At 32.3% G+C, this 18,313-nt stretch overlaps 1 protein-coding gene and 1 long non-coding RNA gene across 7 annotated transcripts in view; one reads left to right on the top strand and one right to left on the bottom strand.

Annotated features, from left to right (window-relative positions):
• LOC127707436 (chitotriosidase-1-like) overlaps positions 1-18,313 on the top strand; it is a 177,989-nt gene that overhangs the window by 113,928 nt on the left and 45,748 nt on the right. Inside the window, exons 1-10 of one of the 5 annotated variants that reach the window (XM_052211964.1) lie at positions 728-806; positions 1,546-1,740; positions 3,541-3,797; positions 4,067-4,191; positions 4,924-5,047; positions 5,658-5,843; positions 6,849-6,959; positions 7,363-7,528; positions 10,008-10,091; positions 16,575-16,846. The exons of 2 other annotated variants lie outside the window; for them this stretch is intronic. In XM_052211964.1, coding sequence (XP_052067924.1) covers positions 746-806; positions 1,546-1,740; positions 3,541-3,797; positions 4,067-4,191; positions 4,924-5,047; positions 5,658-5,843; positions 6,849-6,959; positions 7,363-7,528; positions 10,008-10,091; positions 16,575-16,720 — 1,455 coding nt within the window. In that variant the 5' untranslated portion in view covers positions 728-745 and the 3' untranslated portion in view covers positions 16,721-16,846. Of the gene's footprint in view, positions 1-727; positions 807-1,545; positions 1,741-3,540; positions 3,798-4,066; positions 4,192-4,923; positions 5,048-5,657; positions 5,844-6,848; positions 6,960-7,362; positions 7,529-10,007; positions 10,092-16,574; positions 16,847-18,313 lie in introns of those variants that run through there. 2 more of the 5 variants (XM_052211963.1, XM_052211959.1) reach the window with 2 other exon arrangements.
• LOC127707452 (uncharacterized) overlaps positions 1-18,313 on the bottom strand; it is a 78,461-nt gene that overhangs the window by 34,027 nt on the left and 26,121 nt on the right. The gene's annotated exons all lie outside the window — the stretch shown is intronic.

Below are 18,313 nucleotides of genomic sequence, written 5' to 3'. Positions count from 1 at the left end.
AAAACCAGGTTCAACCCACTATATTTTCTTAGAATGTCCTGCACCAAGTCAGAAATATGGCAGTTGATATCAGACAGTCCGTTTCTTTGTATGTTGGCGTTTGATTTTGTTGTAGTTCAGTTTTTCTGTTGTTCCGTTGTTTTCCTCTTATAGTTGATGTGTTTCCTTCGGTTTCAGTTTGTTACCCGGATTTGTTATGATAAAATAATTCAAAATATGTGACCATCAGTTCGTTTAGCCGGAATAGGGCGTAATGTTAAAGATTACTTTTTTTTTACCTGAAAGACTTTAAATTGTTTAAAAGTTTTTCGACCTTCCGTCAAGATTTTTAAAAACCTGTAATAAATTAATAGTATATAAATAATGGAACTTAAAAGCAGAAAAAATAATAGGTCCGTATCCTTGTTTTTGAGATATAATTAATTGAAAATTTTGCGGCAAAAGATTCTCTCTAGATTTTTCGTAAATTTAACATTGACACCTTTTTTATTTCAAAAACTATGAAAAAATAACAAAGATTTTATAAGATGTTCATAAATGGCTGTTTAAAGTATATGTTATAAAATTATGGAAAGAAAAATAGTGGTTAGCGTGCAATATATTTATTGGCACTACATGGATAAAAATAGAAGATTCCGAAAAAAAGTCAATAAATCAAAAACATGAGTAGCGAACATCCTTAAGGATAATGAAACGTTTTATTATTTTTAAACCCTCACATACAACTCTTTCTACTATTTTGTAGATGATCAAAAGGAATAGCATGCAGGCTTTCTTCATTGCAGTTTTCGTACTGATCGGAATTGGTAATGTTTTATTTTTTCATTTTTTGTTTTTGTATATATATTAACACTTTGTTAACATTCCTCATTTGTTTAACTTATTTTCACACCATTCCTGTAACTTGTGCATTTTAAATTGATGAGCAGTATTTGCGTCAGAAATTTTTTTTATATAAAGTGATACTCATTATCGATACTTCCTCTTTCATTGTATAATGTGTAAGCGGACTCGGAAAACAGAATTTAATAAAATATCAGTTTTTCATGACTTCGTTACGCCAAATGTAAAACGATATAGGACATTAAGGACCTAGTTTATTTCGTACAGTTATTGTGAAATTTCATGTTGAAATAAAATACTGTGCACTAACCTTTTTTGTATAGCAATTCAACAAATAACAAAAAAAAAATAAAAGAAAATATGTTATCAGCAGGTAACACTTGAACCAAAGCTTGAGCAATGCGGACTCTGATAAATACCGAAAACGATATCAAGTGACCTGGAAGTGTATGCATGCATAGAGATCCAATTAGATACAAAGACAGAAGTGTACCGTTTATTTTCATTACCTGATGTTATAAATAAAGGCAACAGTAGTATACCGCTTTATATAAAAGTATCATTATGTAATAACACAAGATCAGTTTTTTTACCAAATTATAAAATCGTCATAAAAGTAGAACAAAGAGAAACATAATTTCCATCTGGTTTTTTTTTCATGTTTTTAAGCGTTTAATTCTGTTTTGTATTACATTTTGACAGGTGAGGCAATATCAGAGTACAAAAGAGTTTGCTATTACACAAATTGGGCACAGTACCGGCCAAATCCTTTCGAGTATTTCCCAGAAAATATTGACCCATTTCTCTGTACGCATATTATGTACTCTTTCGGAAAAGTTAGTGGACTTCTAATCAAGCCGAATGAACGGAACGACGAAAGCAAACCATGGTCAAAAGGTAAAAAGTACAGCATAGAAAAAACTTAAGAAATTATTACAGTGCACACAATACGTGTGTTTCTGGAGTAACATACATCAAGTACGTTCGTAATAACACGTGTGTTTCTGGAGTAACATACATCAGGTACGTTCGTTATAACACGTGTGTTTCTGGAGTACTAGTAACATGCATCAGGTACGTTCGTTATAACACGTGTGTTTCTGGAGTAACATACATCAGGTACGTTCGTTATAACACGTGTGTTTCTGGAGTAACATACATCAGGTACGTTCGTTATAACACGTGTGTTTCTGGAGTAACATACATCAGGTACGTTCGTTATAACACGTGTGTTTCTAGAGTAACATACATCAGGTACGTTCATTATAAAAATGTTTGGCAAACCAAAAATATGAAAAATGTACTAGTGAAAAAAAGATAAGCTAATCACAACAGTTAAACCAATTATCGTTGCCTAAAATGAAACAACACTTTTTATGAATTTTATGAGTCCCGAAAAGACCTTTATCTGGAATGTTTAAGACAAATATTTGAAACCCAAAGATGTATAAATGCCGAAACACGCGAAGTGCTATATATTCCAAAAGAGGGAGTTGCATCCCTTTTTAGTAAATTTACATGTTTTTATGAAACGGGAATTTACAAACGAACTATATAATTTAAATGATGTCAATAAGTTTTATAATAGTATATCTTTATGTTAATGCATTCTTAAGATGTGTCATATGCAAATTGCAATAAGGCAAGGGCGACAGTAAAGCGTTCTTTTCTGTCATATAAGCAAATGCGAAGATATGTTTTTTTTCTACATTTGAAGTGAATGGTGTGGTAAAATTCTTATCTTAGAATGTATTGTTAATATGTATTTCGTTTGATTTTATTTGCTAAAATTAAAACTTTTAAGTGGATTCTGTTTTTCGATATGGACCTCAATAGTATATATCACTTGTTATTCATCTTTTCAATGTAAACTAATTTTCAGCATAAAGTTTAGATAGATATCAGAAGATGTGGTATAAGTGCCAATTATACAACTCTCCATCCAAGTCACAATTTGTAAAAGTAAAACCATTATAGGTCAAAGTACGGCCTTCAATAAGGAGCCTTGTCTCATACCGAACAGCAAGCCATAAAGGGCCCCAAAATGACTAGTGTAAAACCATTCAAACAGGAAAACCAACGGTCTAATCTATATAAAAAACGAGAAACGAAAAACACTTATGAACCACATCAACAAACGACAACCACTGAACATCAGTTTCCTGATTTAGGACAGGTGTAAACAAATGCAGTGGGTTTAAACGTTTAATAGGCGCCAACCTTCACCCTAACCTGAAACAATAGTGTAACATCACAACATAGAAAGACACACTATAAAATATCAATTACAATGGCTTAACTCAATCAAAAGACATATTAACAAAAAACAAATGAACATACACTGAACGAATAAATTTGATCTATGACACATTGTAAATACAAAATTAATAATAAAAAAGGAGGGGTTAGATCTAACACAATATCAGAAAGACAACTATAACCTTGCACAAAATGCCGCAAAAAAAAATAACGTAGACAGATAAATAACAATAATTTTGTTGTAAGGTATATATGGAGTACGGAAATATTTTTTACAAAATAAATAATTTTGTTTGTTCATAGTACGAGAACAGAAGTGAAAAATTATCGTCATACTAAACACTTATCAAATGTGGTAAATATTAGAAATAATGAGACGAGATGTCAATGTTACCTGTCATTATAAATCGTTATGAATTGTAATTTGATTAATAACAGGCATGTTTGAGAGGACAATGGCAGCAAAAACAAAAAATCCAGATTTGAAAATTCTGATTGCCATTGGAGGATGGAACCATGGGACTAGACCATTTACAGCCTTGGTTGATAATGAAAATGATATTAACACGTTTGCTCGAAATTCCATCGATTTCCTAAGAAAGAATAATTTTGACGGGTTAGATTTGGATTGGGAATACCCAGGAAATAGAGGAAGTCCACCTGAAGATAAACAAAGGTTTACAAAATTTGTTCATGTATGTATTATTCTGATAAAGTTAATAATATTAGTATATGTTAACCATGTCAATTATTCATCTACAGCAAAATATTAAAAATTAATCTTTGAAAATTGTTTGAAGTTTATGATATAGACTTTTCAAAATTCTATTTCAAGTAGGATAAGACAACTTTTATATTTTGGCCCTGTAGGTTTACTAAAACAGCGGAAATAGGCCTAACCTCTTTATTTCTTCTGACCAACTATTTAATTCCTATATATTAAAATGAAACTGATGTTTTATAGATACTGAGAATGGAGTTTGAAAATGAAGCTCAATCAACTGGAAGAGAAAGATTGTTATTAACTGCAGCCGTTGCCGCTGGAAAGGGAACAATAGATTCAGCTTACGAAATCTCAAAAATAGTGGCGTAAGTTGAACCTGCGTTTATATGAGATACATCTAGCATTTCTCTTCTACTTGATATTCTTATCTAACAAAAAATTAAGTCTGTTCAACTTTTTCTTGTCGGGGATCTCTGTCTTAAGATACAAATGTTTAAATATGCTGCTTGATCAATTTATCTACCATTTCTTTACATTTTAACTCCCTATTTCAAAATGTCCTCAATAGAAGAAAATCAAGATAATAAGAGTCAACGAAATTATCAAAGGAATGACAGGAATATGGCAGTTGTTTCAACTTGCTCCGTTGATTGATAGCGTCTGTTTTTGTCAGTTTTTCTGGACTTCCTCTTTTTAAATTTCCATGGAGTTCGGTATTGTTGCTATGCTTTTTTTATACATAGAATAATGTAAATAAACCCCTCTAAACATATCGTACTTCAAAACTAAGTTATGATTTTTTTTTCAAATATTTACATAATTTCATAAGCATATAAAGATTTATCCAAGATCTTTTATTCCATTGTTGCAATTAAAAAAGATGTAGTATTTAGATCCATATCTTTATTGTAATGATAATAATCTATAAACAAAACAGTTTATTTACAAAAATAATTGTTTCTGTTTCCAGCTGTAATCTTTCTAAGAAATATGGAATCCTATAGCTCATATGCAAATAAAGGTCGAGTATATATTAGAAGTGCATAACTAATTCTTTAATCTATGAAAAGGGAATCTAAATATTTATACCTTTACAGTGATCTGGATTTCATCAGTTTAATGGCGTATGACCTTCATGGTTCATGGGAAACGAAAACCGGTCACATCAGTCCGCTATATCCTAGAAACGACGAAACGGGAGACGAACGAACGTTAAATCAGGTATATATAAGTGTAGATGATATTTAAAAAAAAATTAGAATAAATTTGTAAACAATGACAGCTTTTTTTATGCGTTTTCCTCTCCAAAAAAGTACAGGTTTAACAAACAGAGTTATAATTCATAAAACAAGGCTGAAGATTAATTTTAAATCAATGATATGCTGATATAACAAACAACCAATTTAAGTTTTGTTTTTATCATACAACTTTGTCCATTACAACTGCTCATACGACTTTTTGTATCTCAAGAGTGAACCATACTTCCACTTGGACATACTGTTAAAGAAGTTATTAATGTTGTTTTCAGTTAATAGATAAAACAATTTTGATAAGACTAAATAATGAACTGTAAATAAAAAGGGTTTGAATGAATTATTAACGTTGTATGTCTTTTTTTTTAAATTAAAGTGGAAATCATCAACCTCTTTTCACAGCAGTTGTACCCCTTTATTACAACTTAAACATAATTGTATTAACGTTGTTTTTTTAAAGCCAAAATATTAGAAATGTATTCAGATACATTGTTGGTGGAACATGCTGTGTTAGTGCCAATAATTTGATTCTATTTTTTTTTTTTGGAAAATGATGTAATGTATCTTTTACATTTTAGGACTGGGCTGCTCAATATTGGATAGATCATGGAACGCCAAAAGAAAAACTAATTCTTGGAATTGCCTTGTATGGTAGATCATTTAAGTTGTCAAGTTCCTCAAACACTGAACTAGGTGCAGCAACTGCAGGTGCAGGATCTCCAGGACAATATACACAGAAAGCAGGCTTTCTAAGCTACTATGAGGTTTTTGTTCTTCAAGATATATTTCATTAAAAAAGTAGAATTAGAATAAAATTGAGAATGGAAACGGGGAATGTGTCAAAGAGACAACAACCCGACCAAAGAGCAAAAAACAGCCCAATGCCACCAATGGGTCAGAATGTTTCAGTAAAAAAAGTAAATATACGGCTTGCACATCATACAATCCATCTTTTTTATATGCGGTTTTTTCATGTTAATGTATTTTGGGAGTAAAGCGGGGGCAATCTTCAAGAAATTTGTTTTCTATCAAATGGCAGATAGAGGAATAATTGAAGGAAATATGGTCACTTATTGGTAAATTGGTAATTGAAAAAAACAAAAACTACTATGTTACATGGCTTTCAAAATTTGATTAGTACTGGACTTAACTACGTCGTGTGGCCTGTGGTGGATGGTTTTCACATCTCCTTATTTTTATATAAACCACAATGCAAAAAACCAAGAATTGACATATAACCCATAGATGGTTGTTTTTTGCTAGCATATATTTGAAATCTATCTTGTTGATACAGCTAATAAAAGACTTGACATGGAATCGTACATTATGATTATGATTATGAGTAAACTGAAATGCCATGTGTACGTCACTGAAACACACAAACATTAAAGAACATATGACAAGCTTTAAATTACCTTCAAGTCTTGACAAAGTTTTTATTAAATAACTAACTTTTACCTTTTACTCCCTAAAAGCCTTCCGTATATACCGACGGCTGCATATTTTATACTGCAGCATCACCAATAGTACAAGGAAGATACGATCTTTTAGAATCATCAGATTTAATTCAAACAGATACGTAGATTCGTATTCTATACCAACATTGGTATTGATGTTCGCACAAATAACTGAATACAAGGGTATAGTGACTAATGTAGTAAATAAAAATCAACAACAAAATTAATGTTATCAGCTGGATCAACATTTTATATAGATATACAATAAGAAAATTGTTAATATCATACGAAAAATCTTCATTTATATTTTAGATTTGTTCAAGCGGATGGACAACAGCATGGAATGATGAGCAGCAAGTTCCATATGCATATTCTGGAGATCAGTGGGTGGGATACGACAACGTTCGAAGTGTTACGATTAAAGTGAGTAAGAAACAAGTCAGACTTTTTGCCGCATACGAAAACATCCAAATCTGTTAATAGCCAACTTTGTATAAGGCAGTTGTAAAAAAAAAAAAAAAAATTCTCACAGATACATGGTATTTCAATGTTAAAATGATTGAAAATGTACATTTTTAGCCATGTCATTACCGAAATCTTGGATGTTCAACTGATGATTTTTTTTTAATATTTTGATGTTAAAACTAATATATGTTCAAGGTTTTTACTCGATGCGTAGGTTGAATATACAATAAATTTGCATTTTTGTCTTTCTTTTTATTTTTTGATTGTTCCATTATCTTTTAGATACACGAGGTAAGCTGGTAACATTACAGTGACCATTACGAAAGGTTTTTACAAATAAATGAAAAATATCAATTTTCAGGCAAAGTATATTAAAGAGAAGGGACTAGGAGGTGCTATGTTTTGGACTCTTGATTTCGACGACTTCAAAGGGTATGCATGCAACGAAGGCGTTTATCCATTGATATCAGCTGTAAATAAAGAACTAACAACAACAAAACCAGGCTTTCGTCCTCAACCTACAACAGGTCATTATTTTATACATGATTATTTGGACTTTATGTACGACTAGTGTTTCATTTTTAAGGTAGACAAGTACCCAGATATTTTGAAAAACCTATACATGTAAATTCAAACCAGCAGTGGCAAAATCAAAAAAGCTAATATTTGCGTGTTTGACTGAGTCAAATAACATATTTCTTTTTATAAAATTCCCCTTTGATGAATTAATACCTCACTAGAAAATAAGGTTCCAACTCCTTCATGCAAAGTTGACCTAAGATGAAATTAGCATTTTATTTTAAGTCCCTTTAGCTCATATAGCTCCTAACATTTTTACGTTTTTATACATCCCTGGTTTACTTTTTCTTTTTGGTTTGAGCATTGCTAATGAAGGATAATCAAGTGGAGAGCATCCAACGCACGAAATTTATACAAGCATCATTATGACGCATGAACAAAATAATTCGATTTTTGCTGCGCCATGTTCGGATTTTAAAAATATATTCTTATACAACATAAAATATAAAGAAAGTGTAACAATGATCAGTACATTTTCTAACTTGCATACAATGGAAAATTAGTAATATCGACCCTAACAGAGTGTGCTTAGTTGCGTGCACAGGATTAAGCATTTGCTGCATTCCCCATTAACAAAATTACAAAGTCAAACCGAGTAATAAGTATTAAAGCCAGGAATAAGACCGATATTGATACCTGATTGGTACTAGTAGACACATGGATATTGATACCTGATTGATACTAGTAGATACATGATATATTGAAACCTGATTGGTACTAGTAAACACATGGGATATTGATAACTGATTGAAACTAGTAGACGCATGGGATATTAATACCTGATTGGTACTAGTAGACACAGGGGATATTGATACCTGATTGATACTAGTAGACACATGGGATCTACGACTTCTAGTACACATTAAAAGATATCTTATTTTGTGATGGGCTTTTGGTGATACTGGAAATATTTTCCATAACGAATTCTGTTTTCCCAAACACAGTTTAATTGACGTCTGGAGCTGGCATTCAGTAACTGCTAACAGTCCTTTGTTAATTGATGTACCATTGTCATTTTGCTTAGTTTCTTCTGTTACCTTTTCTGACATCGGACTCTGACTTCTTTTTAACTGAGTTTTACTGTGCGTATTACTGTGTGTTTGTTTATTATACCTGATTGGTACTAATAGACACATGGGATATTGATACCTGATTGATACTAGTAGACACATGGGATATTAATACCTGATTCATACTAGTAGACACATGGGATATTGATACCTGATTGGTTCTAGTAGACACATTGAATATTGATACCTGATTGATACTAGTAGACACATTGGCTATTGATACCTGATTGATACCAGTATACACATGGGATATTGATACCTGATTGATACTAGTAGACACAGGAGATATTGATACCTGATTGATACTAGTAGACACATGGGATATTGATACTTGATTGATGATAGTAGACACATGGGATTTACGACTTCTAGTACACATTGAAAGATATCTTATTTTGTGGGGGCTTTTGGTAATACTGGAAATATTTTCCATAACGTATTCTGTTTTCCCAAACACAGTTTAATTGAGGTCTGGAGCTGACATTCAGTTACTGCTAGCAGTCCTTTTGTTAATTTATGTATCATTGTCATTTTCCTTAGTTTCTTCTGTTACCTTTTCTGACATCGGACTCTGACATCTTTTTGACTGAGTTTTACTGTGCGTATTGTTGTATGTTTGTTTATTCTACTTTGGCTAGAGGTATAGCGGGTGGGTTGTGATCTCACAAAACATGTTTAACCCCGCCGCATCTTTCCGCCTGTCCCAAGTCAGGAGTCTCTGGCTTTTGTTAGTCTTATATGTTTTTTTGATTTAAGTTCATTTATATTTTTCGGAGTTTAGTGTGACGTCCATTTTCACTGAACTAGTACACAATTTTGTTTAGGGGCCAGCTGAGTCCCGCCTCCGGGTGCGATATTTTCTCGTTATGTTGAAGACCCATTGGTGGCCTTGTGCTGTTTTTTGCTCTTTGGTCGGGTTGTTGTCTATTTGACACATTCCCCATTTCCATACTCAGTTTTATATCTAGCTTGAATCCAGAACGATTGAAGCTTGACATTTATTAGTATTTACATCTTTCTGTCATCACTGGGGTTAAACTGATGTCCGTAACTGCAATTACAGATATCCCAAATTGGCGGACGGAAAATTAAGTAAAATGAAATTGTTTAAATTTTGTAAGCCGTTAGAAATGATTCTTGAGTTGATGTTTTACCATTAGAACAATAGAAAATCAAAAATTTGGCACAATATTTTGAAACAGCTTTACCTTAAAGTTATCTTATACTTAAAAAACTGCATTAATATTTGTTATATGATAAATTCACTGACCTTAATCGCAATCCAATATTTCAATGCTTTTGAAGAGCAAATGTGGACTTAAACTTATTTAAGACGAAAAAATGTTGCTAATTGTAGTTAATACCAAGAAGGTACCAAGACCAACAACAACAACACCCAGAAAAACAACGACTCAACAATCTGTTAAATGTGGCATAAATGGTGAGCATAAATGTTAGATATGGTCTTTTCATGAGCCTTTAAAACTTGCTATACTAAACAGTGTTTTACAAATCATTAGCATTATGACTACATATTCATACTTCTCCACTCATACTAATGATACATATACCAGCAAAAACATGTATGTAGTGTTTTCCGTCCATCTGTGCCTTCCAGCAACAACTCGTAAAAATTTACTGAATACATTGAAGTCAAACTTATAGTTCTTATTTGAAGGTGTATTTGTTCATCCTCAATCAAGTTTATATTTGAAGGTGTATTTTGTCATCCTCAATCAAGTTTATATTTGAAGGTGTATTTTTCTTCCTCAATCAAGTTTGTATTTGAAGGTGTATTTGGTCATCCTCAATCAAGTTTATATTCGAAGGTGTATTTGTTCATCCTCAATCAAGTTTCTTTTTGAAGGTGTATTTGGTCATCCTCAATCAAGTTTATATTTGAAGTTGTATTTGGTCATCCTCAATCAAGTTTATATTTGAAGGTGTATTTAATCATCCTCAATCAAGTTTATATTTGAAGGTGTATTTGGTCATCCTCAATCAAGTTTATATTTGAAGGTGTATTTGTTCATCCTCAATCAAGTTTATATTTGAAGGTGTATTTAATCATCCTCAATCAAGTTTATATTTGAAGGTGTATTTGTTCATCCTCAATCAAGTTTATATTTGAAGGTGTATTTAATCATCCTCAATCAAGTTTATATTTGAAGGTGTATTTGCTCATCCTCAATCAAGTTTATATTTGAAGGTGTATTTGGTCATCCTCAATCAAGTTTATAATTGAAGGTGTATGTGTTCATCCTCAATCAAGTTTATATTTGAAGGTGTATTTGGTCATTCTCAATCAAGTTTATATTTGAAGGTGTATTTGTTCATCCTAAATCAAGTTTATATTTGAAGGTGTATTTGGTCGTCCTCAATCAAGTTTATATTTTCTGGATTTTATATTTGAGTTTGAGTTACACTTTGGAAGCATTGACACATTTCGTCTTGCAAACTACTAGCGTCAACAAAAAGTAAATCGCCTCATCTTTGTTTGGCCAATTGTCAGTTATCGTTATAATATATGTAAATAAGACTTGAACACAACATCGCACACCTAAAGAAAAACCAGAGGTCAAAATATCGCAGTCTCCGTCAATAGACGATTACAACAAATGCGTCAAGCTCTTAATCGTCCGAATCTTAAACAGTATGACTAAATTCAAAAGAGACAATGTAAGGTATCTTATTAAATTCAAAATTTAACTTTTTAGCGCTTTTTTTTTAACTCTTTTACTGCAGCTATATTACTCAATTGGAGACATTACTACACAATTCTATAATGAACAAAAATGCCATACGCAGGATAATACTGACGCCGAAGTCCATTGGGTTAAAAAAAAAAATTGTAATGTGCACCCAAACTGTATACTTATGTCTATATATATATAAACTTTAAACGATAAATAAAATAACAACATAGGAAATCTCATTAAAGTACAATTTCCTTTGAGTGGTTTTAATGAATCATTCATTACATTATTAAAACGTTAATCACCTTGCTGTGTCTGTTTTGTATATTTGCGATTGATGCATATTTTTGCATGATAAGCGGTAAACGAAACTTGTTCGTCCTTATGAGCCGTAATTCTTATGTTACTAATCCAACTACTAGTCAACAAGTAAAATCTTTAGGCTCCTTAACTAATCCACCTTCTTGTCAACAAGTGAAATATTTAGGCTCCTTTATTAATCCAACTACTAGTCAACAAGTGAAATCTTTAGGCTCCTTAACTAATCCACCTACTAGTCAACTAGTGAAATCTTTAGGCTCCTTTATTTAATCCTACTACTAGTCAACAAGTGAAATCTTTGGGCTCCTTTATTAATCCAACTACTAGTAAACAAGTGAAATTATTAGGCTCCTTTATTAATCCAACTACTAGTCAACAAGTGAAATCTTTAGGCTCCTTTATTAATCCAACTACTAGTCAGCAAGTGAAATCTTTAGGCTCCTTAACTAATCCACTTACTAGTCAACAAATGAAATCTTTAGGCTCTTTTATTAATCCAACTACTAGTCAACAAGTGAAATCTGTAGGCTCCTGTATTAATCCAACTACTAGTCAACAAGTGATATCTTTAGGCTCCTTTATTAATCCAACTACTAGTCAACAAGTGAAATCTTCAGGCTCCTTTATTAATCCAACTACTAGTCAGCAAAAAATCTCTTTAGGCTCCTTAACTAATCCACCTACTAGTCAACAAGTGAAATCTTTAGGCTCCTTTATTAATCTAACTACTAGTCAACATGTGAAATTTCAAGGCTCCTTAACTAATCCACCTTCTAGTCTACAGTTGAAATCTTTAGGCTCCTTTATTATTCCAACTACTAGTCAGCAAGTGAAATCTTTTGGCTCCTTAACTAATCCACCTACTAGTCAACAAGTGCAATCTTAAGGCTCTTTATTAATCCAACTACTAGTCAACAAGTGAAATCTTTAGGCTCCTTAACTAATCCACCTACAAGTCAACAAGTGAAATCTTTAGGCTCCTTTATTAATCCAACTACTAGTCAACAAGTGAAATCTTTAGGCTCCTAAACTAATCCACCTACTAGTCAACAAGTGAAATCTTTAGGCTCCTTTATTAATCTAACTACTAGTCAACATGTGAAATCTTAAGGCTCCTTAACTAATCCACCTTCTAGTCTACAGTTGAAATCTTTAGGCTCCTTTATTATTCCAACTACTAGTCAGCAAGTGAAATCTTTTGGCTCCTTAACTAATCCACCTACTAGTCAACAAGTGCAATCTTAAGGCTCTTTATTAATCCAACTACTAGTCAACAAGTGAAATCTTTAGGCTCCTTAACTAATCCACCTACTAGTCAACAAGTGAAATCTTTAGGTTCCTTTATTAATCCAACTACTAGTCAACAAGTGAAATTTTTAGGCTCCTTTATTAATCCAACTACTAGTCAACAAGTAAAATCTTTAGGCTCCTTTATTAATCCAACTACTAGTCAACAAGTGAAATCTTAAGGCTCTTTATTAATCCAACTACTAGTCAACAAGTCAAATCTTTAGGCTCATTAACTAATCCACTTACTAGTCAACAAGTGAAATCTTTAGGCTCCTTTATTAATCTAACTACTAGTCAAGATGGGAAATCTTAAGGCTCCTTAACTAATCCACCTACTAGTCTACAAGTGAAATCTTTAGGCTCCTTTATTTTTCCAACTACTAGTCAGCAAGTGAAATCTTTAGGCTCCTTAACTAATTCACCTACTAGTCAACAAGTGCAATCTTAAGGCTCTTTATTAATCCAACTACTAGTCAACAAGTGAAATCTTTAGGCTCCTTAACTAATCCACCTACTAGTCAACAAGTGAAATCTTTAGGTTCCTTTATTAATCCAACTACTAGTCAACAAGTGAAATTTTTAGGCTCCTTTATTAATCCAACTACTAGTCAACAAGTGAAATTTTTAGGCTCCTTTATTAATCCAACTACTAGTCAACAAGTAAAATCTTTAGGCTCCTTTATTAATCCAACTACTAGTCAACAAGTGAAATCTTAAGGCTCTTTATTAATCCAACTACTAGTCAACAAGTCAAATCTTTAGGCTCATTAACTAATCCACTTACTAGTCAACAAGTGAAATCTTTAGGCTCCTTTATTAATCTAACTACTAGTCAAGATGGGAAATCTTAAGGCTCCTTAACTAATCCACCTACTAGTCTACAAGTGAAATCTTTAGGCTCCTTTATTTTTCCAACTACTAGTCAGCAAGTGAAATCTTTAGGCTCCTTAACTAATTCACCTACTAGTCAACAAGTGCAATCTTAAGGCTCTTTATTAATCCAACTACTAGTCAACAAGTGAAATCTTTCGGCTCCTTAACTAATCCACCTACTGGTCAACAAGTGAAATCTTTAGGTTCCTTTATTAACTCAACTACTAGTCAACAAGTGAAATCTTTAGGCTGCTTTATTAATCAAACTACTAGTCAACATGTAAAATCTTTAGGCTCCTTTAATAATCCAACTACTAGTCAACAAGAGAAATCCTTATGCTCCTTTATTAATCCAACTACTAGTCAACAAGTGAAATTTTTAGGCTCCTTTATTAATCCAACTACCAGTCAACAAGTGAAATTTTTAGGCTCCTTTATTAATCCAACTACTAGTTAACAAGTGAAATCTTTAGGCTCCTTAACTAATCCACCTACTAGTCAACAAGTGAAATCTTTAGGCTCCTTTATTAATCCAACTACTAGTCAACAAGTGGAATCTTTAGGCTCCTTAACTAATCCACCTACTAGTCAACAAGTGAAATCTTTAGGCTCCTTTATTTTTCTAACTACTAGTCAACATGTGAAATCTTTAGGCTCCTTAACTAATCCACCTACTAGTCTACAAGTGAAATCTTTAGGCTCCTTCATTAATCCAACTACTAGTCAGCAAGTGAAATCTTTAGGCTCCTTAACTAATCCACATACTAGTCAACAAGTGAAATCTTTAGGCTCTTTATTAATCCAACTACTAGTTTACAAGGGAAAACTTTGGGCTCCTTTATTAATCCAACTACTAGTCAGCAAGTGAAATCTTTAGGCTCCTTTATTAATCCAACTACTAGTCAACAAGAGAAATCCTTAGGCTCCTTTATTAATCCAACTACTAGTCAACACGTGAAATCTTAAGGCTCCTTTATTAATCCAACTACTAGTCAAAAAGGGGAAATCTTCAGGCTCCTTAACTAATCCACCTTCTAGTCAACAAGTGAAATCTTTAGGCTCCTTTATTAATCCAACTACTAGTCAACAAGTGAAATCTTTAGGCTCCTTAACTAATCCACCTACAAGTCAACAAGTGAAATCTTTAGGCTCCTTTATTATTCCAACTACTAGTCAGCAAGTGAAATCTTTAGGCTCCTTAACTAATCCACCTACTAGTCAACAAGTGCAATCTTTCGGCTCCTTAGCTAATCCAACTACTAGTCAACAAGTGAAATCTTTAGGCTCCTTAACTAATCCACCTACTAGTCAACAAGTGAAATCTTTAGGCTCCTTTATTAATCTAACTACTAGTCAACATGTGAAATCTTTAGGCTCCTTAACCAATCCACCTACTAGTCTACAAGTGAAATCTTTAGGCTCCTTCATTAATCCAACTACTAGTCAACAAGAGAAATCCTTAGGCTCCTTTATTAATCCAACTACTAGTCAACACGTGAAATCATTAGGCTCCTTTATTAATCCAACTACTAGTCAACTAGGGAAATCTTTAGGCTCCTTTATTAATCCAACTACTAGTCAACAAGTGAAATCTTTAGGCTCCTTTATTAAACAGAATAATTTAATTTTCATGTAAATGTAAATGTCATGATGATATTGTTGTTTATACATGTAATTGTTATTATGTATTTGACCCTCTTATGGGTGTAGTTTGTGCTAAATAAAGTATGAAATGACATAAAATTATGTAATTTATTTATTACATAATGTACATCTTAAACTTGTCTTTAGAATACATTGTTCTTGTTACCTTTTGAATTTAAATAAAATAAGCAGAATTTGGATACCATATTTGACTCTTGCATACTTTTTTGAGCATTCATAGTTAACTTCTTGCAATAGCAAAAAGATCATAAATAAAAAATATAGAAACACCAAGACTTTAACAAGATCCGCACACTATCGAAACTGAAAGTGACAAATGATTTTAAAACTGCAGAAATTGAGTAAATGACACCATAATTAAGCATATGTATAATGTACTAACCGTAAATATTACATATGGTGTAGCATCCTCCTGTTTTCATTGGATATTCAGATCACGTGTTTGAAAGGTTATTTTATGTATCTGAAGCCTTGTTTCTATTTATATGTATATTGACAGTCAATATGAAAAATCTTGCTAAATTCAGATTAATGACGGCATGACGTCACACATAACAACCATGGAGATAGCGCAGATGAAAAGAGAAATTTGCAAATTTATCACAAGCATTTTCATGTTAAACGCAGACGCTAAGAATACAAGAAAGCTAACGCAACAAGCTGTGAAGTTGTTCAAAGACTATTGATATTTTTAATAACATGTTACAATTCTTGCAAAATACAATATAAAAATACACAGAAAGAACATTGAACGCCATTTTCAAATACTTATACATTATTTACATATGTAATATATAAATTAAGGACTTTCAACTTCGTCCTCGGTCAATATAATCTGAACAGGTCCATATATAACGTATTGGCCTCCTCAAAAGTCCATAATTGATAAATATTTAACGTTACTTCTTTTAGTATATTAAATCATTACTATTTGTACCTCTGTTCTTATTTAATTGACTACGCCATTTTTGAAAATTAACATAATATTAATTAATGCCCGTGGATGTATTTTAGTAATGATTAAAATTATATTAAAATTATATCAAATTTTTTTTTAAATTATTATATTCCATTTTTAGGTCCAACGCCATGTAAACATGGAGCATTCTATGCAGATACATGTGACATGATTGTCTTCTATCAATGTGTATGGGGGAGACCTTTGAAACAACGTTGTAATTGGGGTCTTGTATGGAACCAAGCTGGATATTGTGACTGGGCATAAAAGTTATTCAAGAATCTGACATTAGAACATTAGATTAAGAACATATCATTAAGTATAAGTTGTAACCAAAGCATGAGTAACTATCATTCAAAATGTATTCAATTTGTTCGTTTTTTTTCATGTCAAAAATAAATTCTTGCATTTGCTAAAAACGGCCGTTAGATTTGTTAATTGAATTGTTTCATATTTTTCATGTCTGGGCCCTTTATAACTGTCTATACGGTATGGTTTTTCTCATTGTGGAAGTCCGTACGGTTGCCTATAACTGCTTACATGCACTATATTTGAACTTTGGTGGATAGTTGTCTCATTGACAATCATACCACATCTCCCTATTTTTATATCTCTTGAATTTCACTTTTAGACCATTATGGACCTTATGTTTCATGGAAATAACCAAATGCAACACGGTCACAATCTTCTCCTTAATAAGAACGAAATAAGAAAAACAGTTGTCAACTTGTTTGCCTCTGGCTTTGGCAATGAAATAATAAGAAGCAGTTGACATCGAAAACAGTAAGCCAAGTAAAGAGTCTAAAGGTGGAAAACGAAAAAGAAATCAATATTTTACAAAAAAGATTAAAAATGGACGGACAAAAAAAATCAGGGATGAGTTTAGGCACCCCAGAAGGGTAGCAGTCTCCTCTCCTCTGCGCTGATGTTAATCGTGCAACTTGTGGCAAAACCATGAGTAATTCATACCGTTGATTATGCACTCTATCATAGCGAATTGTCAAATGTTACTCGTCTTACCAAAAAAAATCAAAAAGTAAAAAAAAACAAAAATACCGAACTCCAAGGAAAACTCAAAACGGAGAGTCCCTTTAAAAGTCCTTTTAAAAAGACATTACTTTAACTAATAATCGGTCCGTACAAATAAAAAAAATAATTCATGGCCGAATGTATAAGATTAGAAGGATAACAGTTACATATAGAACAGCCAAGACGTGAAATAAAAATATCCCCAAATTCAACATAAAAAACTCAAGTAATATCCACACGAATCCCTTTTACCACCATTGGCACCCATTATGTTGCTCATGGCAAGTTCAAATCGGGGACAAATGTTAACACTTGTTTTCAGACATGTTTATTTTTGTTCCAACGAAATGTCAAATTTTGGAAGTGAATAGATTTGTTGTGCCTATTGTTCAATATATTTCATGACAGATCGAGTTTCATTTCAAAGTGTAATCGGAAAGATGTGCAATGATCACTTGAATTTTTCAAACCGGAAAACGATGTTATTGTAATGTCTATCTATAGCAGGGTGAATATGTATTATTTCCTCTATCTAGAGCAGGGGGAATATGTATTATTTCCCCCATCTATAACAGGTGAAATATGTATTATTTCTTCTATCTGTAGCAGGGGAAATATGTATTATTTCCTCTATCTATAGCAGGGGAAATATGTTTTATTTCTTCTATCTATAGCAAGGGGAATATGTATTATTTCCTCTATCTGTAGCAGGGAAAATATGTATTATTTCCTCTATCTATAGCAGTGTATATTTTCATCTATCTATAGCAGGGGAAATATGTATTATACATATTTTCTGAGGTTGCTGATTTCAAGTTTCAAGATCATATC

The sequence above is a fragment of the Mytilus californianus genome, unplaced genomic scaffold, assembly GCF_021869535.1.
Source record: "Mytilus californianus isolate M0D057914Y unplaced genomic scaffold, xbMytCali1.0.p SCAF_7, whole genome shotgun sequence".
NCBI classification, from domain to species: Eukaryota; Metazoa; Mollusca; class Bivalvia; order Mytilida; family Mytilidae; genus Mytilus; species Mytilus californianus.
The sequence above is the reverse complement of the archived record's forward strand: the minus strand, read 5'-3'. Positions and strand labels throughout refer to the sequence as shown.